Source organism: Trichomycterus rosablanca, chromosome 15 (genome assembly GCF_030014385.1).
Source record: "Trichomycterus rosablanca isolate fTriRos1 chromosome 15, fTriRos1.hap1, whole genome shotgun sequence".
Lineage (NCBI taxonomy): Eukaryota > Metazoa > Chordata > Actinopteri > Siluriformes > Trichomycteridae > Trichomycterus > Trichomycterus rosablanca.
In genome coordinates, this window is record NC_086002.1 from 11,949,331 (window position 1) to 11,977,049 (window position 27,719).

At 39.2% G+C, this 27,719-nt stretch overlaps 2 protein-coding genes across 2 annotated transcripts in view; one reads left to right on the forward strand and one right to left on the reverse strand.

Annotated features, from left to right (window-relative positions):
- The window catches only part of nt5c2b (5'-nucleotidase, cytosolic IIb), a 48,989-nt gene extending 31,512 nt beyond the window's left edge, over positions 1-17,477 (reverse strand). Inside the window, exons 1-3 of the mRNA XM_063009370.1 lie at positions 17,333-17,477; positions 15,276-15,414; positions 5,654-5,727 (exon numbers count right to left, since the gene is read on the reverse strand). Coding sequence (XP_062865440.1) covers positions 5,654-5,727; positions 15,276-15,406 — 205 coding nt within the window. The 5' untranslated portion in view covers positions 15,407-15,414; positions 17,333-17,477. The remainder of the gene's footprint in view (positions 1-5,653; positions 5,728-15,275; positions 15,415-17,332) is intronic.
- Positions 17,478-22,938: 5,461 nt separating this feature from the next.
- On the forward strand, positions 22,939-26,832 carry inab (internexin neuronal intermediate filament protein, alpha b). The gene is made up of 3 exons (XM_063009312.1): positions 22,939-23,970; positions 24,805-24,929; positions 25,559-26,832. Exons 1-3 carry the CDS (start codon positions 22,942-22,944, stop codon positions 25,779-25,781), a joined length of 1,377 nt encoding a protein of 458 aa, XP_062865382.1. The 5' UTR covers positions 22,939-22,941; the 3' UTR covers positions 25,782-26,832.
- The last annotated feature ends 887 nt before the right edge of the window (positions 26,833-27,719 follow it).

Sequence of the window (27,719 nt, forward strand, 5' to 3'; positions counted from 1 at the left end):
CAACTCCTAAAATACTTAAGCATTTATTTAAATAAGGCACTATGTAGGAAATGCTTTAAGAGCAGAAGCTAAGCAGTGATGCCATGTGTTCTCAAAGTAAGAGAACCTTCTTTTTTTGCCTCAAGACATCCAACACATCACCTATTAGCTAACCCCCCTTTCAAATGTGAACTGGAAATAGGATGATTCAAAGGAGACAGAATCTCAGAAGCATTGATGTGGCAATATACAACAATTTCCAAGAAATTATCAGGTTAGGTTATGTATAAACAAGTGCAGATGCATTGCTGGAGAAGACTCTGTGATACCTTAACAATGGAATTATGACTTTAAGAGTGGAACCATACTGTAATGTGGTAGTTTAATAGCCACAAAACAATAACCTACAAAAGGCATAGACATTCAAGTTACAATTGTTATTTGTTGTAACTAGGGATGCATCAATACCATTTTTTCCCAACCGAGTACAAGTACATGTATTTTTGTACTTGCCGATACCAATACCAATACCGATACCAATACCTATTTAGAATGATGGAGTTAATGAGTTAATGGAGTTAATGAGTTGGAGGTTAATAAATATTTTTGCAATGTTGGTGTTTTGTTGTTATGTTTTGTAGAGAACGATCAGGTCAGAAATACTGTAAAACGTGTGTGTGTGCCGGTGTATTCTTATATAAACTATGTTATCCCCCTGTCCCACCTGTTTACACTTTTCTCCTGCGTTTCCCCTCACACCGTATCCTGCATTCTCATTGGCTGTTCGATATGTCACTCATTCCCAGTCGCACATCTCAGATCAGATATCTGACATGCTAGAAAACTCGGCGCTCGGCGAGCCGGTCGGATCGAGTTATTGGGTAGTTCACACTTAGCGATCGAGAGCCGAGTTTTGATCGCCAAGTGAACGCTGAGTTGCTCCCGAGCCGGCAAATCTAGCGCAGACCAGTCGCCGAGCGAAAATCAGGGCAAAAATCGTGTAGTGTGAACCAGGCATAACGCAGCAACGTGCACTAGGCACACGGTATCGGATGTTTAGTATCGGAGCCTCGTTTGCGAGTACGAGTACAAGTTAATGAGCGCGGTATCGGGCAAATACCCGATACCAGTATTGGTACTCATGCATCTCTAGTTGTAACACTGTGAATAATTTTATTTGGGTGGATCCCAGTAAATTACTCTTTAGAGCTGCTATTGTGAATGCCACAGACCATAAACTTTGGGACCTCAAAGTTTAGACAGGATACTGAAAATCAGAATCAGCAGACCAAAAAAGCAAATGGTAATGGGGCGATGAAGTTGTGCACTCTATGAACACAACTGGCCATGGGGCGGCACGGTGGCTCAGTGGGTAGCACTGTCGCCTCACAGCAAGAAGGTCCTGGGGTTGATCCCCAGACGGGGTGGTCTGGGTCCTTTCTGTGTGGAGTTTGAATGTTCTCCCCGTGTCTGCGTGGGTTTCCTCCGGGAGCTCCGGTTTCCTCCCACAGTCCAAAAACATGCAGTCAGGTTAATTGGAGACACTGAATTGCCCTATGGGTGAATGGGTGTGTATGTGTGTCTGCGCTGCGATGGACTGGCGCCCCGTCCAGGGTGTTACTGTGTGCCTTGCGCCCATTGAAAAGCTGGGATAGGCTCCAGTACAAACACCCAACCCCCCCCTCCACCGCAACGCAATGCTAATTGGATAAGCGGTTAAGAAAGTGAGAGAGAGATATTGACATGGATAGTGGAGAAATGCTTGATTATAGGGTGTTCCTCTGTGTATGTTGTGACTCTACGGGTCTGTCTGAAAACCTAGTAAGCTGCCTACTTGCCTAAGTAGAGAGGATTTGTGTGTCTGTGCATCACTTTCAGCTATGTCCTTTAAACCAGCGCTCCCCAACCTTTTTTGCACCACGGACCAGTTTCATATAAAATACAATTTTATGGGCCGGCGGGGAGGGGGGGGCTGAAGGGATTCAAAATAGAATAACTACACGACTCACAAATGAGCTTTTTCCGCTGCAACGAGACGCTGCTTCCACCTGGGGGTGATATGAGATGATAAACACTCGTGTGTTGGAAATGGAAGCAGTGTTTTCATTGCTGATGTAGCGATCTCTAATTATTTATTCTTTCTGTGCGGCCCGGTTAAAAATGACCCACGGACCGGTACCGGTCCCCAGCCCGGTGGTTGGGGACCACTGCTTTAAACAATGTGTCTCGTTTGTAGTGCCTAAAAAAGTTAAGTGGAAAAATGGATCCAAATAAGCACAGTGGCAAGCTGTAACAACTAACCAGCAAAGCAGTGAATCTGGCAAGCGAATGCTGCTCAAGGTAGCGCAGCGGCAAGTTAACCGGCACCGATTTAGGTACACACATATGAAAACAATACTACAGCCAGCTCCACTAAAGCCACATGCCAAAAGGTGACAAGGTTGTTAGTCACGTCTATAACTGGAAACATCAAGGTGTAGGTTACGACAAACGATCAAATGTCTCTAAAAAAGCCGGTCTGTAGTTCATCAGTGGGTTTTCTCTGTCATGACATAAGATCTAAAGCCTGGACTCTTGGAACCTGTTATCTCCTCCTTTAGGTAGACTAACTTGACAGATATTTATACATCACAAGCCACAAGACAGGAATGTTGTCCAAGAGCCAAGGCTACTTTAGCAGAAGAATGACAAACGCACCCATAAGTCAAAACAAACATGAGCTGATGCTCGAAATACATGCATCCTGGGTTTCTAAGAACATACCGTCTTATATTTCATTGGGTGTGGTATAGATTTTCCCATTCAGTAATATATGGTACAGTTTGCTAAAAAGCTTTATCCGTAAGAACGACTTCATTGAAGGCTTTGTTAAAGGTGAAGTTTACAGCCAAATAGTTGATGTGGGTGCCACCGGTTCAAAGCATAATTTAGTGACCTGTCAGGCTGCAGAGCTGTCAACACCATGCTGACATGGAGAATACTGACCTTTGAACTTTTCCTTGACTAGAAGCCAGTGATAGCCCTTGAGGCATATGCAGAGGGTTATTTTTCATCCAGGGATCTCATTAAAATTATATCTCGTTTTATGATATACACTATATGGTCAAACTAAGCTGGACACCTGACCATGAACTTGTTCAACACACATTTCCAAACCCATGGGCATTTACACTGATCAGCCATAACATTAGAACCACCTCTTTGTTTCTACACTCACTGTCCATTTTTTCAGCTCCACTTTGTAGTTCTACAATTACTGACTGTAGTCCATCTGTTTCTCTGCATGCTTTGTTACCCCCCTTTCATGCTGTTCTTCAATGGTCAGGACTCTCCCAGGACCACTACAGAGTAGGTACTAATTTGGTGTTGGATCATTCTCAGCACTGCAGTGACACTGACATGGTGGTGGTGTGTTAGTGTGTGTTGTGCTGGTATGAGTGAATAAGACACAGCAATGCTGGTGGAGTTTTTAAACACCTCACTGTCACTGCTGGACTGAGAATAGTCCACCAACCAAAAATATATCCAACCAACAGCGCCCCGTGGGCAGCGTCCTATGACCACTGATGGTCTATAAGATGACCAACTCAAACAGCAGCAATAGATGAGCGATCGTCTCTGACTTTACATCTACAAGGTGAACCAACTAGGTAGGAGTGTCTAATAGAGGGGAAAGTGAGTGGACACGGTGTTTAAAAATTCCAGCAGCACTGCTATGTCTGATGGTAAGTGGACCTGATAAAATGGACAGTGAGTGTAGAAACAAGGAGGTGATTTTAATGTTATGGCTGATCGGTGTATACCCTGGTGATACGTGCACTTCTTGTAGACATGTTTGTTTTTTCACAATCTAATACTTAGTGTCTGATCATTATATTGCAGCAAAAAAATTGAGGTTTTACTCTTTCCTAATATGTCGCATTGCTCTCAAAGGCTAATTGTGGTCATTTTCTTTAAAACTATAATAAACAGAAAATAAAATTTGATTCCTCAGACCTCCTCAAATCCCAATGGGAGTATCTAAAAGAAGGGTTGCTTTAAAAAAACAACAACATTATATCAGGTAATGTTTCGAGAAAAAACCCAGGAACAAGCCTATAATAGACTTATTATAAATCGCAGAATACAGCAAGCATCTGAAAGCTCCAGCTTTCAAAAAGGCTATTGCTAATACATTTCTGTAATTAATAGCCAATTACTTGCTCAGCATTGGAGTACCGCGTAATAAAATGGTTATTAGGTCAGTAGATTGCATCTCACAGAGACAGATGTAATGTAATACTGTGAAAACACATCTAAATAAAGAATAACATTCTGAAAGAGAGGTGTAAACAGATGGGAACAATTCCAGTTTTAAATTTATAAGCCAATCCTTATGAAGGTGAAGCTGATGAAAATACTATTTAGTGCAGTTTGGAATGCAGCAGGAAATTGCTTAGATGTGTTTGCCAATGCTGTCTGACAAACAACAAGCCAGTCATTCATGTGGATGTAAACCAGCTTGGCCACAAAGTTGCTAAATATGACACCAGTAAGGTGTAGCTGCATAGTTTAAGTGGGTCAAACTCTTGATTTGATGTAAAAACATCATGTATTATGAGGAAACCAGACTAGACTAGAGACTTTATATAATTTTCCAGACAGGTTTTGAATAAACCCACTTTTTTCAATTTGGTTTTGGACCTTGAAATAATAACAACAATTTTGACTGCCTAATTTTTTTCTCAACTAACTTCAAGCTGTTGTTCTGCTTGTGTTATTAATTATATTCTCCTACTAGCATTCGCAAAAAGTAATTATTTAGCAGTACAATAATACTGGTCAATAGCACTGGTAATTACAGCTAAACCATTACACCATGGTTTAGTAAACCCTATAGTTTGCAGTGCCACTGATCTCTGACAGCATGGTGAGGTTTGTGGTTGCAGAGTGATGGGGCGTAAGACAACATGATAGCTCTTCGTCTTGTAAACAGTTTACAGCCAGTTAAAGTCGGCAATAAAGCTGTGCATGTCATCAGCTGAATGCCCATGAAATCTCCCATGAGCCCACGATGGATGCCCATGGAGAATGCCAGCCTGTCAACTGCGGCATGTCAGAGTCGATCAGCTTTCCTAAAGCAAGCAGTCCCGATTTAGCTACTGGTGGCTGCTGTTTACAGATGAGTTACCGAGATGTGGGGCAGGAACAGATAAAACCCAATGCAAACCAAACTCACGTTGGTATCGGATTCCTAGATGACCCAGAAAAACATAAACATAAGATGGGCCAGTAAATATGATGGGCTAATTGCTGAATTGAGAAAATTTGCTGGCTATGGCTATGTAATGCTAAGGCTGTATTGTAATGCTGGACATTGTACTGCTAGATTTTTTTTTTTACTTTTTCCAAGCTCCAGAAGCAGACAGGGAACATCTAAAGATACCCTATAGTGTGTCTGCTGTGTGTTAACCCGTATCCGTGTTACTTTCTATTTCTGAGGTGAAGAAAGTTGCCTCATCCATGACACATTTCAGAAATTGCAGAGCTGCGACAGAATGTGGTCAGGTCCCAGTTTAACAAAAACAAAATTAACGTCTTACAAAAATAGCTGAGTACACAAAGCAAGTAGCAGATAAACAACTGCTCAGTGAAGTGTTTGTGTTAAACCTGAGAATGCTAAATACTGTCTTACCTGCTAGTGTGTAATCCATGTCAAACCCAAAGCATTTAATCTTCTCCATAGCCAAACTTCTGTTTACAAATACTCTGAAAATAAACCAAAAAGTAGAGCTTTTTTTAGTCTGCTACTGAAAAGTACACGAAACAAACAAGGTACAACCCCAAGTCAGAAAAATTTGGGACAGTATGGAAAATGCAAATAAAATGAAAATGCAGTGTTCCTTACATTTACTTTGACTTTTATTTGATTGCAGATTGATTTTATGTTTTGTTTGCTCAACTTAATTTCATTTATTAATAAACATCCATTCCTGCATTTTAGGCGTGCAAAACACATTCCAAACAAAATTGATATGGGACAATTTAGGGCTATTAATGAGGTGAAAACCTACATAATGATGTGATTTCAAACAGGTGATGTCAACAGGTGATTGTAATCAAAGCAGCATCCAGGAAAGGCTGAGCAAAGATGATCAGAGGATCTCCAGTTTGTCAACAAAAGTGTGAGAAAATGATTGAAATGTTTAAAAACAATGTACCTCAAAGACAGATTGAAAGGGATTTGCATATTTCTCCCTCTACAGTGCATAATATCATTTAACGATTCAAGGAATCGTGAGGAATTTCAGTGCGTAAAGGCCAAGGGTGCAAGCTTAAGCTGAACGCCCGTGATCTTGATCCCTCAGACGGCACTGCATCAAGAACCACCACTCAACAATAGCTGATATAACCACATGGGTGAGGGATTACTTTGGCAAACCTTTGTCAAGCACTACAATACAGAGTTACATGCACAAATGCCACTTAAAACTTTACTGTGCAAAAAATAAGCCTTATGTTAACCATGTCCAGAAGCGGCGTCGACTTCTCTGGGCTCGGAGGCATCTAGGATGGACCATCACACAATGGAAACGTGTATTGTGGTCAGATGAATTAGCATTCCAGGTCTTTTTTGGAAAAAATGGACGCTGTGTGCTCCGAACCAAAGACAAAAAGGACCATCCAGACTGTTATCAGCAACTAGACCAAAAGCCAGGGTCTGTCATGGTATGGGGGTGTGTCAGTGCCCTTGGCAAAGGTCATTTACACTTCTGTGATTGCAGCATTAATGCAAAAAAGTACATTGAGATCTTAGAGCAACATGTGCTGCCTTCAAGACGTCATCTTTTCCAAGGAACGTTGTCTTTTCAACAAGACAATGCAAAACCACACGCTGCACACATTACAAAGGCATGGCTGCGGAAGAAGAGGGTACGGGTACTGGACTGGCCTGCCTGCAGTCCTGATCTGTCTCCAATACAAAATTTTAAAACAAATAATGTGACAACGACAATCCCGTACTGTTCCACATTCAAGATTCCTAAAGCTAAACCTCGTATTATCATGAAACGAGATAGGAAGCATTTTTCTGAACAAGGTTTCATTCATGACTTATATCATGTAAACTGGAATAGAATTTATGCAATTCCTGATGTGGAACATGCTTGGAATTTTTTCTATGACAGCTTTTCCAAAATAGTTGATAGGCATGCTCCTTTCAAAAAATTCAGGGTAAAAGGTCGTAACAATGCTTGGTTTACATCTGAGCTTTCAAATTTGCTTCATGAACGCAATATGGCATGGGCCAAAGCACGGAAAACAGGTTCTAGCTCTGACTGGCTCAGTTTTAGGAAGCTTCGTAATTCTACAACAGTAGCAATAAGGAATGCAAAAGCTCAGCATTTTTTATCTGAAACATCAAAAAACCTAAATAACCCTTTGAAGTTTTGGAAGACTATTAAGTCAATAAATGGAGATATAAGTCACTCAGAGCTTCCAGCTTGTATCATGAAGGACTCTCAAGTTATCTCCGATAGGTCTGAGATGCTTGATTGCTTCAATAGCCATTTTATTGCCTCAAGTTCCATTTTTGAATCTCTCAGTGTTCCACAGAATAAAGTTTCTTCTGTTTGTCCTAACAATCAGTTGTCAGTGGCACAACCTTTTTATTTCAATCCTGTAACAGTTTTAGAGGTATTCAACGCTATTAAAGATTTAGATGCCAGAAAATCTGCAGGTCCTGATCAATTGGAGGCTTTTTTCTTAAAGTTAGCTGTTGATTTTATCACACCACCTTTAACGTATATTTTTAATCTTTCCTTGAGCTCTAATCGTATTCCTTTGATTTGGAAATCTGCTTATGTACTCCCCCTTTTCAAAGGTGGTGACCTTATGGATTTAAATAATTATAGGCCCATCTCTAAGTTGTCTGTATTGGCTAAGGTTCTGGAGTCCCTGGTCAGTGAACAATTGAAAGATTTTACTTACAATCAACTTACAATCCGGTTTTAGAAGAATGCACAGTACTACTACAGCAACTTTGAAAGTAGTAAATGATTTTATTGATTTTTTAGATAAAAAACAACAATGTGCCGCCCTCTTTATTGATTTGGCAAAAGCCTTTGATACAGTAGACCATGAAATCATGCTGAAAAGGCTTTTTGAGATTGGAATTTCTAAGCAAGCAATAGCATGGTTTAAGAATTACTTGTCCAACAGGTCTCAGTGTGTGCGTATGGAAGGTTTCTCTTCTACCTGTCTTAATGTAACTAGGGGTGTTCCTCAAGGCTCAATTCTAGGTCCACTACTATTCATAATATATATAAATAATTTGGATAAGAATGTACCACATGCTAAATTTCATTTTTATGCTGATGACACCGTATTATACTGTGCTGCTCCAGCAGTACAAAATGCTCTTGAAAAGCTTCAAGCAGCTTTTGATGTGGTTCAGTCCAATCTGTGTGACTTAAAACTTGTATTGAATGCTGAGAAATCAAAACTAATGTTATTTTGTAATGCTAAGTCTAAATCGCAGATTCTTCCGTCCATTGTTACTTTTCAAGGTGCTCAGATTGAGATAGTGTCCCAGTATAAATACTTAGGTTTTATAATAGATGATGCGCTGACCTTTGCTCCCCATATCCACCAGCTGATAAAGAAATTAAAACTAAAGTTGGGTTTTTATTTTAGAATTAAATCATGTCTGTCTTTTGAGGCTAGAAAACGCCTTGTTGCTGCTTCATTTTTGTCTATCCTAGATTTTGGGGATGTAATTTATATGCATGCATCTTCACAGGTGTTGCATTTATTAGATTCGGTCTATCATGGGGCCTTACGTTTCATCACAAATCTTGAAGCTCGTACCCATCATTGTGTTCTGTATGCCCGCGTTAGGTGGACTGCGTTGTCCTCCCGCAGACTTTATCATTGGTATACACTTGTGTATAAGGCAATTTTGGGTTTGCTACCATCTTATCTCCTGTTTTATATTGTAAACAGATCCACAGGGGGTTATTCGCTGCGCTCGGAAGATTTAATTTTATTAGAAATACCTAAAGTCCGTACTGAACTTGGTAAAAAATCATTTCAGTTTGCTGCTCCATCAGACTGGAACCAACTTCAGAATGGTTTGAAGCTGAAGGAGTTGGTCTCGTTGAATGTTTTTAAGACAAGACTAAAACATTACGTTCAGGAGGCATCTTGTTGTAAATGTTTTAATTCATAAGATACTTCTTAGCTGTTTTATGGTGTCTATTTTCTCAGCTGTTTTATGGTGTCTTTTTTGATAAAAATTGTAAAAACTGTTTTGTTTTATGTATTGTAACGGATGTGTGTTGCTGCCATTCTTGACCAGGTCTCTCTTGAAAAAGAGATTTTAAATCTCAATGAGATCATCCTGGTTAAATAAAGGTAAATAAATAAATAAAAAGACGTGTTTGCAGGAAGATTGGGGCAAAATAAAAGCTGAAACACTAAATCACTTGGTCTCCTCGGTGCTAAAATGTATTTTAAGTGTGGTGTAAAGGAATGGCAACATTACAAAGTGGTAAATGCTTTACTGTCCCAACTTTTTTTGGAATGTGTTGCAGACCTGAAATGCAGGAATGGATGTTTATTAACAAATGAAATCAAGTCGACCAGACAAAACATGAAATATCTCAGGTTCATCCTGTCTGCAATCAAATAAAAGTCAAAGTAAATGTAAGAACGTTTGTGTTTTTTTATTATTTGCATTTTCCATGCTGTCCCAACTTTTTCTGATTTGGGGTTGTATTTTAAAACATTAACAATAGTGAATTGGCTACTAAAATTGCCTGTATGTACGGGCCCTGACCAACGCTGTTTGCTGCTAGTAATGCTGGGCAGTATGACGGTACATTCTGTATACCGTCTTTGATTCCTCATATAGTATGGATTTTTCATATACTGCCATACCGTAGCATAGTTAATACAACAGCTGTAGGCTTTAATAGGCAGCAAATCATTTAATATTTTTCGCCGCTAAAAGTGTTATGGAGTGTTGTGCAGATTAGATACAGCTCACGAGTTAGCCAGGTAGCATTAGCATGACAGATGAGAGAGGCTTCCTCAATATGGTAAAAAAAAATTAATAAACAAAAACAGATGGAGGATGAAGAGAGGAAGATCAAATATGCACGGGAAGAACCTGACAAAGAAAGGAGCCCTGTTGGCAGACTAATATACTATATACTGGACGGTTTGTTGAGCCACGACTGTTGCAAACAACAATATTATGAACACAGTAACAATCCACATATGCAAGGACATGTCTAGCCCCATGTCTATAGACAGTCGAGAAAGAAGCTTTCAGAGCAATAATTAAAACAGTGGATTCCAGGTATGATTCCAGGCGGATATATTTAAAGTCGTCCACTTTTCTACAACAGACCTGTGGTCAAGTTGTACAGTGTAGTTTGCAAACATTGTTTTATTTGTTAAAGGGAGAGCTAAGCGTAATTGTACAGTACAATACAAAAATTTTATTTATTGCAACTGTTTTACGTGTACTGATTCCATCACATATTGAATTAGACATTAGAATAAGCCACAGACATATAAAAAGTCCCAGTCAAAAAACATACTGTGGAATACCGTGAAACCGCCAGAATCTTACAAAATACCATGATACAAATCATTGGTCATACCGCTCAGCCATAGCTGCTAGCTAAAGAAATAATAGGATTCTAAAAAGCAACAATTACAGTTTAAAAAAGTATCCCAAATTTGCCCTTCTCTTACAAAAACAGTCATTTTTAAGCATACCTTGTAACTGCACGATACTGGATGAGACTACATGGTTCACTTTGGCAAGCAGGACATTTGCAAGACATTTTAAGCGTGGACGTCTAAGTCTAAACTACACAACCTCAACTAGTTACCTTTAAACACTAGCTGTGTTTATTCTGCTGAATTCTTTGTTGTTGGGTGTATTGTTCATCTGGGGTTGTTTACTTTCCCTCAGAACATCTAGAACAGTTGAATGGACAGGAAGATCTGGGCAAAAAAACAATACAGAGCACTACTGGCAACATCTGCAGTGTTGAGGCCAATGTTTTTTCACACTGATGGCAAATAAGAGCTATAGTTTTCTTTTTTGTTGTTTGCTAATACATTTTTTGTAATTAACAGCCAATTTGTTTGCTCAACATTGGAGTAACACAAGTAATAAAGAATGTTTTGTTGACTGTGCCTCTATGCATAAAGCAAGGTTAATAAGGACACAGTTTAGTGAGGTTGGTGAAAAGGAACTTTAGTGGTTTGCATAAAGCCCAGACCTTAACGCTACTATACACCATAGGAAGAAATTGGAACACTAATTGTGGGCCAAACCTTCTTGTCCAGCATCATTACCTGACCTCACATTTGCTATTACTTCATGGGCACACTTCAGATGTTGTGGAAACCCCTTCCAGAGAACTAATAGTTAATACGTCCACATACTTTTGGCCCTATAGTTTATGTGCAGCTACATTTCAAAATGTAGTGGTAAAATATATCCAAAAGCAAACACATACAGATGTTGTGTTTCTGAGTCCACACACTCAGTAAGCAAGCCCAGCGAAACTGTTCAGCTGGAGGGTGGAACAGGGGTTATTGGGTTTGATCTGCACTAACTGTACTGCCTCTTGAAGTCCTACCAGCACACTGCGTAATACGATCAGAGATAAGAGGGTCAACTTTGGACCTCAAATAGACAGTATGGCTTGTTGGATCCATGCCAAAAGTGTGTGTCTCATGTTTGACCTCTTTATCTTGCATCATTATCGCATGGGGGGGGGGGGGGGGGGACGGGACAGCACTTGGCGAGGCTTTCTAACTAATGAGATGGTAATTACATTAGTGACCAGCTGTAACAGTAGTGTAGGGTCCAAAGTCTGTATACTGAGAACCCATCGGTAAAACTTTATTTACTTTGACGAATACTTTTGACCAAAGTAATTTTCCCTAATCAATATTGTAAGCAAACTAGTTATTCATACTGACTAAAGTGGCTAAAGTGCCAGCTGGCATGGTTTAAAGCACACTGTCAATGGACTCTAGAACAACGAACATTGCAGTAAAGCTTCCTGTCCTGATGCTTAGTGCAATCTGTATCTAAATGGGCTGTTTTTGATAACAAAACATATAAGTTGGAAGTACCATTCTTACACTGTAGCAACAGCTTTATGATAGTGTTTCTACATTATATGACCAAAAGTTTGTAAATACCAGAATATGAGCTCTTTTGTGAAGGCTTCCAACAAGATTTTGGAGCATGTCTGTGGGGATATGTGCTTATTTAGTCACGGAGGAAGTGTTCAGTGTTTAGATCCCTGTACATGTCACTCTGTAGGGGCCACTAAAGTTCCTCCAAAACAAACTTGTCTTGTTCTTGGTGCGAGAAATGACCTGTCCCAAACTGCTGCCACAAAGTTTGAAGCATACACAAATTGATAGTATTGATTTTATACAGGGCGGCACGGGTAGCACTGTCGCCTCATAGCAAGAAGGTCCTGGGTTTGATTCCCAGGTGGGAGCGGTCAGGGTCCTTTCTGTGCAGAGTTTGTATGTTCGCCCCGTGTCGTGGTTTCCTCCCACAGTCCAAAAACATGCAGTCAGGTTACTGTGTGCCTTGCGCCCATTGAAAAGCTGGGATAGGCTCCAGCCCCCCCCCCCCCAAATTGGATAAGAAAGTGAGTGAGTGAGTGATTTTATACATCTGTTAGGTGTGGCTAAAATGCCTGAACTCAATAATTAGGTATTAGTCCACATAATTTTGGCCATGTTGCATATACAATGTAGGTTCTCAATGAAATAGTTTGCTGGGTTTGAAAGATGTTGACTTACCAGCAAAGAGTCATCACTCAAATAGGCACCAGTGCAAATTTTATCAGTGCAAATCCCCACAGTACTGTTTAAAAACCCAGTGAAAAACATTTTAAAACATTTATATTTTTGCCATTTAGCAGACGCTTTTATCCAAAGCGACTTACAGTACGGTGACAAAATACAATCTGAGCAACTGAGGGTTAATGGCCTTGCTCAAGGGCCCAACAGTGGCAACCTGGCAGTGGTGGGGCTTGAACCGGCAACCTTCTGGTTACTAGTCCAGTACCTTAACCACTAGGCTACAGCTGCCCCAAAAGAATTACTGCTTACAGCAGTAAGAGGGGGCTTGGGGGTCTACAGTGACTCTCTGTGGCTGACAATGGGCTTAGCTGGAATTACATAACACCTATAGGTGCAGGTTGGGTCATGCACTCATTTTCCTTTACACTCTTGACTTGTGTTAAACATTTGCAGAATCCCCTAGTGCCCCTGGCTAATCTGGTCCAGTTTGTTCAAGAGCAAACTAGATGAGGTTCTACTTTGCCCATGCCGACATTTCGACGTCCGGCCAGGCTCTGTTAACATTCTGTTTAAGCTCGGGTAGATGAAAGACTCCCATAGTAAGACTTCTCAATATTAAGTTAAAGTGTTGTCAACTCTTTAGTTCACGGTTATGACACATCATAACATGCAAACATCGATAAAATGGTTGTTTAAATCTGTTGTAAAAATGCCTTTCACTTGACAGGACTTTGTGTCATTTCCAGTGTGCTGACATCTAACCAGAAGTGATGTTAAGGCTTCCAAATAGCATCATCCTCTCAAGCCAATGTGCCAGTCAATGAGAACCAGTAACTTCTGCTATAGAAACTAAAATCCCACAGGTAACTTTATTACCAAATACATGCAAGCTTTGCTATAGGTATGCATTTTATAGCTAATAAAATACATAGTGAAACTGGAGAGAATTGTTAGGCATGTCCAGAACATTCAAAAGCACAAATTCGTTCCATACGCTTCACTTTTCCATACTGAACAGTGTTGGTGAGCTATTTGACCTTTCTGACTTAATTTAGCTAGCATGACAGTGACAGCTAGGCACTACCCTGCATCAAGATACACATCAGGCATAACATTGTGACCACCTTCTTAATATTGTGTTGACCAGCATTAACTTCTTCAGCAATTTGAGCTACAGTAGCTCGTCTGTTGGATCGGACCACACGGGCCAGCCTTCGCTCCCCACGTGAATCAGTGTGCATCATCTGTCGCCGGTTTACCTCTGTTCCTTCCTTGGACCACTTTTGATGGATACTGACCACTGCAGACCGGGAACACCACACAAGAGCTGCAGTTTTGGAGATGCTCTGACCCAGTCGTCTAGCCATCACAATTTGGCCCTTGTCAAACTCGCTCAAATCCTTACGCTTGGCCATTTTTCCTGCTTCTAACTCATGAATTTTGAGGATAAAATGTTCACTTGCTGCCTAATATATCCCACCCGCTAACAGGTGCCGTGATGAAGAGATAATCAGTGTTATTCACTTCACCTGTCAGTGGTCATAATGTTATGCCTAGTCGGTGTATACTCGTTATGTCCAAGAAACTTCTTAATTGTTCTAAAACCTATCTGTACTCATACTTAAAATAACAGGAATTTTATTTATGGCATTTAGCAGGCACTTGTATCCAAAGCAACTTACAGTTGTGACCAAATACAATTCAAGCAACTGAAGATGAGGGCCTTAGTCAAAGGCTCAACAGTGGCAACCTGGCAGTAGTTTGAGCCAACAACCTTCAGATTACTAGTCCAGTACCTAAATTTATATAAACATACATGTTTATTTTTAAGTCTATTTTGAATATTATTAGTAATATTCATATTCACTTTCAACACTTGGCTTGTTAGCTTAAATTTGAGAATTTTTGCTTGTTGCTGTGATTAAACGCTTTCAGTGTTGGGTGGCTTTAGAAAACTGGCATAGCCCATTTAAAGCCAGGTTCATCCCACAGATGCCAAATCTTGCCAAGACTGGCTTACTGCTAATAAGCTGCTAGTTTATATTTGTCATAAGCAAACATGAGTGGGATCTAAGATTCTTAAACAATTAAACAATTGTCAAATCAGTGCACCATCAGTGGTGGTGAGACTGTTGTACACAGTACAAAAAGGTGTGAGACTAGATCAATATCACTCTCAATATTCATCTTCAGATTCCATTAATATTTTTCTTACTAATTTAATAATGGACAAACTTTCCTAATTATGATTATTAAAGTTACACAGTAGGTGGTAAGCCGGGTCAACTGAGTGCGTGAATGCCTGCCTTGTACCACTTGCTATTTCTGATTTCACTAAAGCCAATGTGCAGCTTTATTTTTAAACACATAAGAGCTGATTTGGACAAAAAGATACTACTCTGTGTGCACGTTTTTCATGGGTAATTATTATGGAACTATAATTAGTTGGTCCTTAGCCATACCTATGATATGCCTCTCGTCGGTACTTCTTCATAGCCAATCCATCCATGTTTGCTGGGAGGTCTGCATAGTGCTGAAGGCGGTCGCTCCATGACTTGGTCACCTTTATATCCATTGTCTTCATTGTCTCCATTGTCTAATCTAAAGGAAAGAAATGGGATGTTACAGTACTAATCATCCAGTGTCTCTTCTTGTGCAAAACTGTTTAAATGAGGACAGTATCTGTGAGTAAGGTTTCGTTTTTTCCGGACTGATTTGGAAAGTGAAACTGAACAACATTTAATAGTTTCCAACAACTTTAAAAAAAAGTTACCTTTTTTATTACCTTGATTCAATTACTGCAGTACTCAAAAATGTATGGACACTGATTAATGGCTTTATCTGAGAGGCTGAAATAGAACGTGCAATGACTTGAAATGTTAACAGGGTTGGTCTTGTTACTCACATCTCAGCAGTGCTGATTGAATCTAATCTAAACTATATCTGATAATCAGATTTGGGACAAAATTGTTTAAATTAGCTCAGTTAATCCAGACTTTTTCAATTCAGATGTATCCAATGCAAGTCTTGAAAATGCTGACTTGAACAAACACACTGAAGGCCTGAGGGGTAAAGGACAGTGCCTCCTAGCATGAACACTATGACACAAGGTATTCTGAAATGCTTCCACAACTATGGGAATATTTCACTGATCCATCAGCAAAGCTTTAATGCTGTTTGCAAGTAAAATAGCAGATTTTATATTCTAACTGAATATCTTAGACAAAATAGAGCATTGAGAAAAATGGGGCAAAGAATGCCTACTGGCAAAGTGGCACCTAAAATTAGTCATTTGCTGCAATGGACCGAAATGGGTCATGTCTGTTCCAACATTTTAATTCAAACACCACAATAACAATATTGCAATATTAATCATAGGTAAAAACCTATGTAATCTATAATTTCTGACTTAAGTTTTTTTGTATTATTCACGTGTTTACGTGACCTGTTAGTCTTACCTTTTACTAATGAGAAGGACAAAAAGCTTGATTTAAAACTTGTCGTTTTCTTACACAATTCACACTTCAGTTTTTGTTCCTTGAAAACATTTACTTTGGAATCGACTCTCATTTGAGCTTCGGACTCGTGAATCAAACAAATTAAACTCTTCTGTGTATTTATTTGATTCTAGGTGTTGTTATCGATCGAATCAATATAAATACGCTCATTTCTTTATGACAAAAATGTTTATGTGAGAAAACAGCATACGAATAATGTCATCAAACAGTTAATAGTATGATTTATACTATGATTTATTAACAAGGGCTTTAGGAGTTGACATATTTCTTGCCTTAAACTTTTGTTTTTACTAAAACCGAGACAAAAGTGTTGTAAATTCAAAAAAGTACTTTGTTTTTATTTGTATTTATTTATTTTTATTGTGTATGTGTGTTGTGGACTTTTCGTGTAATCTTATGTGTCGACTCTAGAATTCCGAACCTCAATTTCAATGAACCGACTCTTTTTATGAACCACTTCAAACTGTATTTGATTCTTTTCTTTTCCTCGACGAGTAGGTATCTGTCAACTTCTCTATCTTGCTTATTAGTTAACGTAGCTGAATTATCTATGGTCGATCACTTAATAAAACGTGTGCTAATGTTTTGAGGTGGTTTTTAACTGGGCTTTAAGTGGATTTCTGTATGAACAGTATCATACAGATTCAGAACAATGACGGGTAGCTATGAAACCAGACAGAGCTGTAGTTTACTATCTATGTGATATACAGTAACATGTTTAAAACTTAGTTTGACCAGAGAATTGAATATGCATAGTACAGTTTGCTTTGCGGATTGATAAATATCTGTACGCGCTTTGTTTTTGTGCAGCAAAATGTCAAGGACCGACCTTTTTGTTTTTTAAATAATGTACCGTATATTAAACAGAGGCGTTATACACACAGCTCGGTAAACATCGCTAAAACAGCATAGCTTTAGCCATGATAACGCGAAATGTGAGAGAGTGAACGATACAATAAAAGCTGTTTTATCTATAATGATAAGTCGCTATTTTCACTCACCTCTTACTGAAGCAGAAAGCAGCAGCTGCACAGGCAGAGATGTGAGCATGCGCTGTAGGTTTACAGGGTATGTGTCAGTGTGAATGAGGGCAGCTGTGCTGTGTGCTGTGCTCTGCTGTGCTGTATCGGCACTGTACCTCACAGATTTAAGTCTCCACTGCACTACAGCTGACAAAGACGTAGCACTTACTATTGTCCGAAATGGGCGGGGCTTAGTCGTGACAGGGCGTGGCTAAACCTGCACATCGCACATGTTTACAATTAACAAACAGCCAGATGTTGTTGTTTCGTGATTATTTACATTGCATTCTTTTTTAAATCGTTTGAGATCGTTAAAAACATATGACAGAAAGGGACTTAAAGTGCAACAATACATTTGGTATAGCTTAATTTCATTGATTCAAGGGACAAAGTTATCCAACACTCATATTACCCTTGCTGCCCCTAACATTGCACCACCTTTAACAGCAATGACTTTAACTAAAACCTTTTTAAAATGTGACATTATTTTTTTTATTGTTCCTGTGAATGAATTAAAGCAGAACATGTCTGCTAAATGTTGTGAATGTTATTGTGGATTTGCTTTTGTGCTCTATTATATTGTCCGATTATAAATGGCAAGTCAAATTTATAGTGTGATTAATATGGCACATGGCAAGTCACCTAGGTCCTAAAAACACCCCTACACCGACAGACTACTACCACTTTGTTTAAATGACAGTATCATGTTCTTACTATAAACTGCTGTATTTGCTTTTCTACAGGCATAATAACTTATTTCCCAAAACAATGTCTATTTTAATACATTAATATTAGTTTTGTATCATCAATGTGATTCATCTGTCAGATGAGCACTGATGTACCTTTTGATTAACACTGGGTTTTTTTCCTGCTACCCTCACATAAATTACATTTAGCTTTGTCTCTTATGAATTGTAAAGTCATGAATACTTTACTTTACCTGAGGCTATGCAATTCTTTACATTTTTTTTGTGAGGTTTTGTGACTTTCTTGAAGAAATTTTAATAGGCCAATGACTCCTGGGTAGATTTAATACTGTTCCAAGTTTTTCTAGATTTCTATAAATCATGCTGTTTTTCCATGCAGTCTGGGTAGCTTAGAAAAGGCTTTGTAATCCATTCCTAAATAAATGTTTTAATAGCTATTGAAACAAAGTGTTACTTCAAAAATGTACATGGTTTAACATAAGTGGGATTTGTATTTTACAGTGTCTGCTTAAAGCATTTATGTCTGTGTTTATTTAGTTATATTGTTTAACCAAATACATTTGAAAAACGAGTTAATTAAGTAGCCAAAGCTACCCTGTATCTGTAACACCCTGGATGCGGCGCCAGTCCATCGCAGGGCAGACACACGCACACACATACACACACACACACCCATTCACCTATAGGGCAATTCAGTGTCTCCAATTAACCTGACTGCATGTTTTCCCAGAGGAAACCCACACAGACACGGGGAGAACATGCAAACTCCACACAGAAAGGACCCGGACCGCCCCGCCTGGGGATCAAACCCTGGACCTTCTTGCTGTGAGGCACAGTGCTACCCATCCTTTTCACAATTTTTGAAAAGGATGATATTTGTTAAATATAATAATATCAGTTTGACAACAGTGTAATATCTAAAAATCAGAAAACTTTATACTGTATGTATGTATTTCTTTCTATTATTAATATTGTGTATAAATTAGGGCTGTCAAACGATTAAAATTTTTAATCGCGATTAATCTCAGAATTTCATATAGTTAATCGCGATTAATCGCATTAAAAAAAAATCTGTGTAAATTTTATAGAAAACAAGGATTTTTATGTGAAATGTTACAATTAAAATGGTGAACACATTTTATGCTAAATGTACTGATGTTAAAAACTGCTGGGACAAGAGAAAACTGTAAGGGAGTTTTATTCACTCACATACTAGGCAGTAAATGTCAGATTGTAGTTTAGAATTTCTCCATCAGCAAACATTGTAGATCAGCGGTGCTTTAGGTGGGATAAGGCGTAGTTATTGTAACAGACTTTTCTGTGGTTGTATTGTGACAATGGTTTGATGGCCGTTTCTACACGAAGTGAGTGTGTTTTGACCCTTTGGGGCTTCCATAGTGCATGGACTAACGTGCTTGACTCAGCTTTCCGGTATTTGGTACCTTAACAGAATAAGTTAATAAAAGTGTTCTGCTCCCGACAACTTGTGAATATAGCATGTATTTATTTCTTTATAAATGCATCACTACAACGCTCGGTTACATTATGTTAACAAACCGCAAATGAAAAACGGTGGCAAGTCCGACATTAAAACGTTTGTTTTAACATAATGTTAACATAATGTAACCGAGCGTTGTAGTTCTACCAGTCAAGTCTCAACATTAACTAGAATTTGCGTTAACGGCACTATTATTTTTAATCGCGTTAAATTGAAATCGCGTTAATGCGTTATTATCGCGTTAACTTCGACAGCCCTAGTATAAATGTTATTGTATGGCTACAGTTGCTTTTTTCAAAGCCTCATGTCACTGTGAGATATAGGGGCAATCTTTTTATAGACAGATATAGGCAGCTACCTTAAGCCTCAAGAAAATAAAATGTAGGTATCTGTTTAAGGTAAATCACTTATTTTGAAATGTGTGTCCTTTTATAATATTATATATTATTGTTTTTAGTTTTTTAAACAACATTTTGTTGGGGTGCATTTAATAAATCATTTTCACTATAAATAAAAATGGTGGTAATTAATTAATACTTTAAAATATATAATATAAAATATATAAATGTTTACCACTGCCAATGCTGACTTTTAGTTAGACTAAATGTGTGCAGCTTAAGCTAACCATACATTTCATACACACAGGTGCAATTATCAAGGAAGTTAAGAAAAAAACACGGTAAATGCTTGTGGTTAAAATAGGGCTGCATTCCAGTCTTTTGTCTAGAGTTTCAGAAACACCCAGTTTGCCCCTGGTTGCATATTACATGTTGATTTTGACATCATGGCTCGAAATTATCTTTTCACTTTATGGTAATGGGTAAAGCATCACACTTAGGCCCGATATTCTATATCTTTCTGGAAACCTAATTTTACAGTTGTATACAGTATATATTAGACATAATAAAATTTTCATTAGTTATTATTTTCTTTGTGTCTACAATACAATTATTTCACAATAATATACTGTATAACCAGAGCGGCACGGTGGCTTGGTGGTGGCTGGGTCCTTTTTCTGTGGAGTTTGCATGTTTTCCCCATGTCTGTGTGGGTTTTCTCTGAATTCTCTGGTTTCCTCCCACAAGTTCAAAGACATGTAGACAGGTTAACTGGAGCTACTAAATGTCCTCCTAGATAGAAGTGTGTTTGTGTGTCATAGACTGTGTGTGTTTGCCCTGTGATACACTGGCAGTTGTCCAGGGTGTTGCCTACCTTTTGCCCAGTGAATCATACCCACAGTGACACTGAATAGAATAAAGCGATGGTAAAACAGACAATGAATGAATGAATATTGTATAACCCTTGCATTTGGTATTGTGTAGGTTAAGACAAAACAAATCAGTTTTTACTTAATCTAGTAGAAGTAAATTTTAGGGCTTTTACAGAACTTTGTTGACAAGTTAGTAAAATACATTATGTAATTCTCACTCACTCACTTTCTTAACCACTTATCCAATCAGGGTCACTGGGTGCTAGAGCCTATCCCAGCCTTTCAATGGGAAAAAGACACACAGTAACAGCCTGGACGGGATTTTTTTTACATTAATAACTATTTGTCAGTTTTTTTACTGTTAGTTCTCATTGTTGTGGCTATTCTAATTTATAAAAACACACAAAGCTACAAACATTTGAAACCTTGTGTCCTTAAAGAGTTAAAATCATACTTATTATTGTTATATCATGAACCTAAAGTCTATTTTCAAGTAATTTACTTCGTCACCTCTGGTTTGGATATGTTTGTTTGTTTATTAGGATTTTAACGTCATGTTTTACATTCATGACAGGAATGGTACGTAGTTACTCATTACACAAGGTTCATCAGTTCAAGTTATATCGAACACAGTCAAGGAGAATTTAGTGTCTCCAATTCACCTCACTTGCATGTCTTTGGACTGTTGGAGGAAACCGGGGCACTCGGAGTAAACCCACACAGACACGGGGAGAACATGCAAACTCCACACAGAAAGGACCCAGGACCTTCTTGCTGTGAGGCGACAGTGCTACCCACTTAGCCACCGTGCCGCCCTCTGGTTTGGATAATGTGTAACTTCAACGCTGGACTTACTTGCTATAAATAATATAAATATACTATAACACAGATATACTGTATTTAAAGAGGCTACAATCCCTATAGCTGTTTGTATGTGTAAGTGTGTGTGTCTGCCCTGCGATGTACTGGCGCCCCGTCCAGGGTGTTACTGTGTGCCTTGTGCCCATTGAAAAGTTGGGATATGCTCCAGCACAACCCCCGACCCTGATTAGCAAAGTGGTTAAGAAAGTGAGTGAGTCAATGTGTCTATAAGATATTCTAAAAGCACTCAGCAGTATATGTCGCTTATTATTAATGCAAAGCTTGTATATCAATATTTTAATGGCCACACTAACAAAACACTTGGTCTAATACAGGGTTGGTCTAGGACAGGCTTTCTTAACCTTAGTTCTAGAGGCCCACCACCCTTCACATCTTCATTAATATAACTCATAAAGTGCATGATAATTTGACATTTAATTACATCACTTGTGCTGAGTTTTCGAAAACCATAAAGCATAAAGTAGACTGGAGTTGAGAAACCCTTTGCTGGAAGGAGTATGATGACCAGGGGTAGTTCAACATCTGGTTACAAGTTTAGGGTTCAAAGCTTGGGTGATGCACCTGATGTCCTACAGAGAGCAGCATTGCACTGCAGTTACACTCCAGTCCAGACGATGACTTCACAAATTTGAAGAATGATACTGCTAAATTTAGCAAGATAAAGGCTGTAGGCTGTTAGAGGTGGCTATTAATCACATGCGTACTTATGTTAATATAAATACTCAGAAAGTAACCATGGGTTTCTTGTCATCATGTTTTTTTTTATATCATTGATAGTCTAAGCAAAATGTAAAAAAAAAAGCCCTTTTATTGTCAATTATGTGCACATCTATCATGTGTAAAATTTATTTTTACTGGCAGCTGTGCCAGTCAAGCTACTGTGTTCAGCCTGTGCAGTCCTAAATCGCACATTTTACTGCACATTTAATCTGAGATTTCTTTTATTATAAACCGAACCGAAAGGTTGGATGGATTTTCCTCTAGCAAACCACCCAGACAAAATGATGAGGACTTTTTTCTGCTGACATCAGCACTGCGCAAAAATGGACAGTTCCATCTGCGCACCCCTCCAGGTTCTTTTAAAAAATGTAGGTACATCTATACCATAAATGCTGTTAAAAGTTCAAAGAGTGTGTTTTTCCCATGTCCCCTGTTAAAATATCTACAGAAGTGCATGCAGGTGTTAATACTGTACCTCTAAGCAGGGTGGCATCAATTGGGACCGTCCGGCTGGTATATAAACAGGTCTTGCGGAGCATCCCGCACTCCTTTTATCCATCCAATCGCCAAGATGAGTTACAGCTCCGACATCTACTCGTCTTCCTCCTATAGGAAAATTTTCGGTGACTCTCCGCGCTTCTCGACATCACCGAGCAGGATGAGAGATTCAAGAACTAGCGGTGCGTACAGGTCCGTGTCTAGGAACACCAGCTCATCCGTGAGTTCATATAAGCGCTCCGGGCGCGCCGGAATGGCCCTGGACACGATTGATTTTGCGCAAAGCTCAGCTCTTAGCAACGAGCTGAAAATCGTCCGCACTAATGAAAAAGAGCAAATGCAAGGTCTGAACGACCGATTTGCCACGTTTATTGAGAAAGTGCGCCATGTGGAGCAGCAGAACAAGGCGTTGGAGGCCGAGCTGGCTGCGCTGCGTCAGCGCCAGTCGGAGCCATCGCGCCTCGCTGAGCTTTACCAGCAAGAGATCCGCGATCTGCGCGCACAGCTCGAGCAGGTGTGCGCGGAACGGGAGCGCGCATTGTTCGACCGCGATGCCGCTGATGAGGAGGTGCAGAAGTTAAGGGATCGCTGTGAGGAAGAAGTGCGTCTGCGTGAGGAAGCCGAGCGCACCTTGCAGGCTTTCCGCAAAGATGTAGACGATGCAGCCCTGGCGCGCATCGACCTGGAAAGGAAAGTCGAGTCTCTTCTAGACGAGCTCGCCTTCATGCGCAAGGTGCACGACGAAGAGGTGGCCGAGCTCACCAGCGTCATCCAGGCGTCTCAGGTGTCCGTGGAGATGGAGATGTCCAAGCCTGACCTGACCTCCGCTCTTAAGGAGATCCGCGGTCAGTACGAGTCTATCGCCTCCAAGAACTTGCAGTCTGCTGAAGAGTGGTACCGCTCCAAGTTTGCTGATCTTAACGAGCAGGCAACCCGCAGCAACGAGGCCATCCGGGCCAGCCGAGAAGAGGTCAATGAGTTTAGAAGGCAGCTGCAGTCCAGGACGATCGAGATCGAGAGTCTACGCGGCACCAACGAATCCTTGGACAGGCAGATCCGAGAGATGGAAGACCGCCACAACATCGAGGCGCTCGGGCTACAGGTTAGGCATAAAAGTACAACTTTTTATTGTTAAATTATAAATTTTCACAATAATTCACCTACTGTATTTATAGTGCGTCTTTTTGTGGCATAAGCTGTCTTGAACTTTTTATCTTAATGAACATTAGCCCTTAAAATTCCTTGAATAAATGAATAAAAATATGTACATACTTATTTACAAGCAGTACTTAGTAGTTAAGGTAATTAAGATATAGGAAAAGTAATAAGAAGGTTGCTTATTTAAGCTCCACCAATGCCAAGTTACAATTGTTGGACCCCTGAGTAGAGCCCCTTCTCCACTGCTTATGTTGTATTCAGTCCCCATTGTGTCTCTGTGGATAACTGTCTGCTAAATGCTGTAAATGCTTTAAATCATTATTTATTTTTTCAATTCTTTATATATATATAAAATGTAGAAGGTAAGTAACTGATAGAATAAAGACTGAGGCATGTGCCTGTAAAGGGCATATACCTATGATCCCCTTTACCAAAGCCAAGGTCGTTAATCTCTGTCTCTGGTACTGGAATGTGACTAATTGCAACATTGCCCATCGTATGTACTTACTTGTTAATATCTATTTTACTTCAATAATACATTCAGACCCTGTGTTAAAATACAGTTTTATACATTTCTTAAGTATGTATTAGTGTCTCTAAACCAGATTATTGAAGCACACATTGCATTTAATCTCTTATGCTAATTGATAGTGTGCATGTTGCTTATTTAGACAGTATGCATTTGAGTCTTGTTCTGCCTCACCCAAACTAAACCAAATCTGGAATCAAGGTTTCATTGCTTCACTTTAATGGATCACCATGTTGTTTTGTGAAACAGGAAACAGTTGGTGAGCTGGAGAATGAGCTGAGGACCACCAAGAGTGAGATGGCTCGCCACCTGAGGGAATACCAAGACCTTCTAAATGTCAAAATGGCTCTGGATATAGAGATTGCTGCTTACAGGTAAACAGAATGTTACAGTAGTCGTGAAGCAGTGATCACATTGGATTTTTATTCCACTTTATTTAATTTTCTGGAAAGGAGCAAAAATAATGTGACACTGATCATTTACATTGAATTGAGAATCTATACAAGCATCATTAGTTCAGCTGTGTTATGTAAGAGAAGAGACTTTACTAGAACTTACTCTAGCTGTCTATTGGCTCATACTTGACAGCCAGTATTAAATTATAGACTAAATTACAAACTTCAATTATTTGCCCTATTTACAGTTTGCATTTTGTGTATTGGAGGATCACTAGGTAATGAAACTCCAGTTTCCACATTGAGATAATTTTTACTAGCTGTTACACGTCGTACCTTTAACATCCTCTCTGTAATCTGGACAGCTCAGGCATGGGTTTAAACATCTGTTCACGTTTTAATTAAAAATATGTAACACACTCAAATAAAATACACAAGCAGAGGAAGAATGACAAATCTCACTTCAACCAGCAATAAAATAAATAATAATGACCTAAATAAAGAATTATCACCTTAATGCAAGTTAATGTAATTCAAAATATAGGTTTAAATGAGCAAAAAAAATAAGCATCATCTCTTTAATCTTCTCTCTCAATTTAATGTAATAGGAAACTTCTGGAAGGAGAGGAGACCCGTCTAAGCACAGGCATCACCTACCCTGTTTCCACCAACCAGAGCTACACCTACCAGACCCGTGCTTACACCAGCTCAAGCAAGAGCACCAAGAAGGAATGCAAAGAGGAAGAGGACAAGCCGGTTGACAACCCTCCCTCTAAGAAGGCTGAAAAGCAAGAGTCTGGAAATGCCAATGATGTTGCCTCGAAAAACTAAGCCTCACCTTGTTCCCTTTCTCCCCTCCCATTACCTCACCTTGTTTCCTTTTCCCTATTAGTCTCTTCCATTAGGAATGTCTCAGAGAGGAATGGAGTGTATTCATTTGTTAACATTCACTCACCACTTCAACTACAGCACTCCCAATAACAGATCATACACTTACGACCATTCGTTTCTGCTACTGACGGTAGCTGTCTTTTAGTACTCATGTGTGCACTAGACAATAACATTTCAAAAAGGCTATATGTGCTTAAACAGTTACACAGGGCAGAATCCAAATTATCTGCCAACTGGATCACACAATTTTAGAACGTACCACTTAATACTGTAGGTTTGAGCTAGTATTTACTAGCTAAAATATTATATTGCTGTATGCCATGGATATACTGTTACTTGGATACTGTACAGCACTGTTGTGGCAGCATTAGCTGCATCTGATCCTTAGTCCACATATGTGTGTATGATAATCTCACATCTCAACCAAAAGCTAAGCCCGTCCTTAATCACATTCCTCAAAACGATTTGCCAAAGCACGAAATTCCTCTCCAAGACGTATTGTGGTGCCAATTCATGTCCCTTTCCTTGAAAATGTGAGCTGAGTACAAGTAGCAGCTGATATTGATGCATGTTGATTGTACCCTGTATGCATGGCAGATGTATGTGGGCCATCCAGCAATCATCTACTGGCTCTAATGAGTTTATTTCCATTATATGTATACAGCTACGTGTACCATTCATGTCTCTTCACTTAATCCGCTAATAAGCCACAGCAAATTTAAGATTTGAGCGAACATGGGCAAAAGAAAAACTTGTTTGAACTCTGATAATGCCATCTGTATCCAAGAGTCCCAAAATGCATAATTTGGCCATGATCTTTGAATGTCATGGATGGAATTCCTGACTCCCTTAAGCTCATGTATACAAAAGCAGAAGCTATCACACCCTGCAAGCACACTTGAAAGTGTCTTGGAGGAAGCATGTGTATGCCTTCTTTCCTAGATAATCTGTCACAAAGTTTAGACGTGGCGCAACGCTGCTTTCTATTTAAATGCTGCTTGTATGTGCGGTAGTATATTTATTAATAATATTTCAGGGCACATACACTACTGTATCACCTACATTTGAAAAGCAATGTCTTTATCTTGAATCGTAATCTTGAAGAGTTTGTTAGAGACAGACAAAGGATAAAACTGATAATATGTATAAAGTACAAAACAGAAGACTTTAATTTGATGTTGTTGGACAGCACAATCCCAATTAAATAGCACAAATGATTAGTATCAGCCAATATAAATATGTATGCACAAATATATCATCATTGATCAAATCTTTAACATTTAGACTCACAACATTACTTGAACAGAGCAGCGGTTAGTGGGGTTAATGTGGCAGTGATTCTGAGGGCAGAATTTAAAGAAATTTCTGACAGCAAAAGGAATATTCTCGTTGGAGCCCAAGAATATTTGTAATGCCCCTGCTAAGAGAATTAGTCATGAGGGTATCGTACAGTGTGCATTTTGTACTTCCCGAACACCTGACGTCCTGTCACAAATACTAGGTTTATTATTAGTCTTAGAAAACACCAAACAACAGCATGTAGTAGTTTTTAATGAGTTGACATGAGTCTGATTGTAATTTTAATCCCACAGTCAGTGCTAGCATAACCTTTCTTCAACTAACACTGGATCACTGCCAGGTCTTGACACCACTTGCCTCTTGTGTTTTCCAAGGCACTTTAGGCCTGACTTGCTGCACTATTCACTGTGATCAAATGATTGTACTATAGCACAGTTTTTCTTTTATTTAACACAAGCTACTCTGTGGTATAGGTAGATAGGTAGATGTGTTGAAGTAGATAGCCTTATCAGAATAACCTAGAAGTAAAATCTAGACACTTTCCAATGATTAGAAAATGTAATGTGTAAAAAAAGGAAC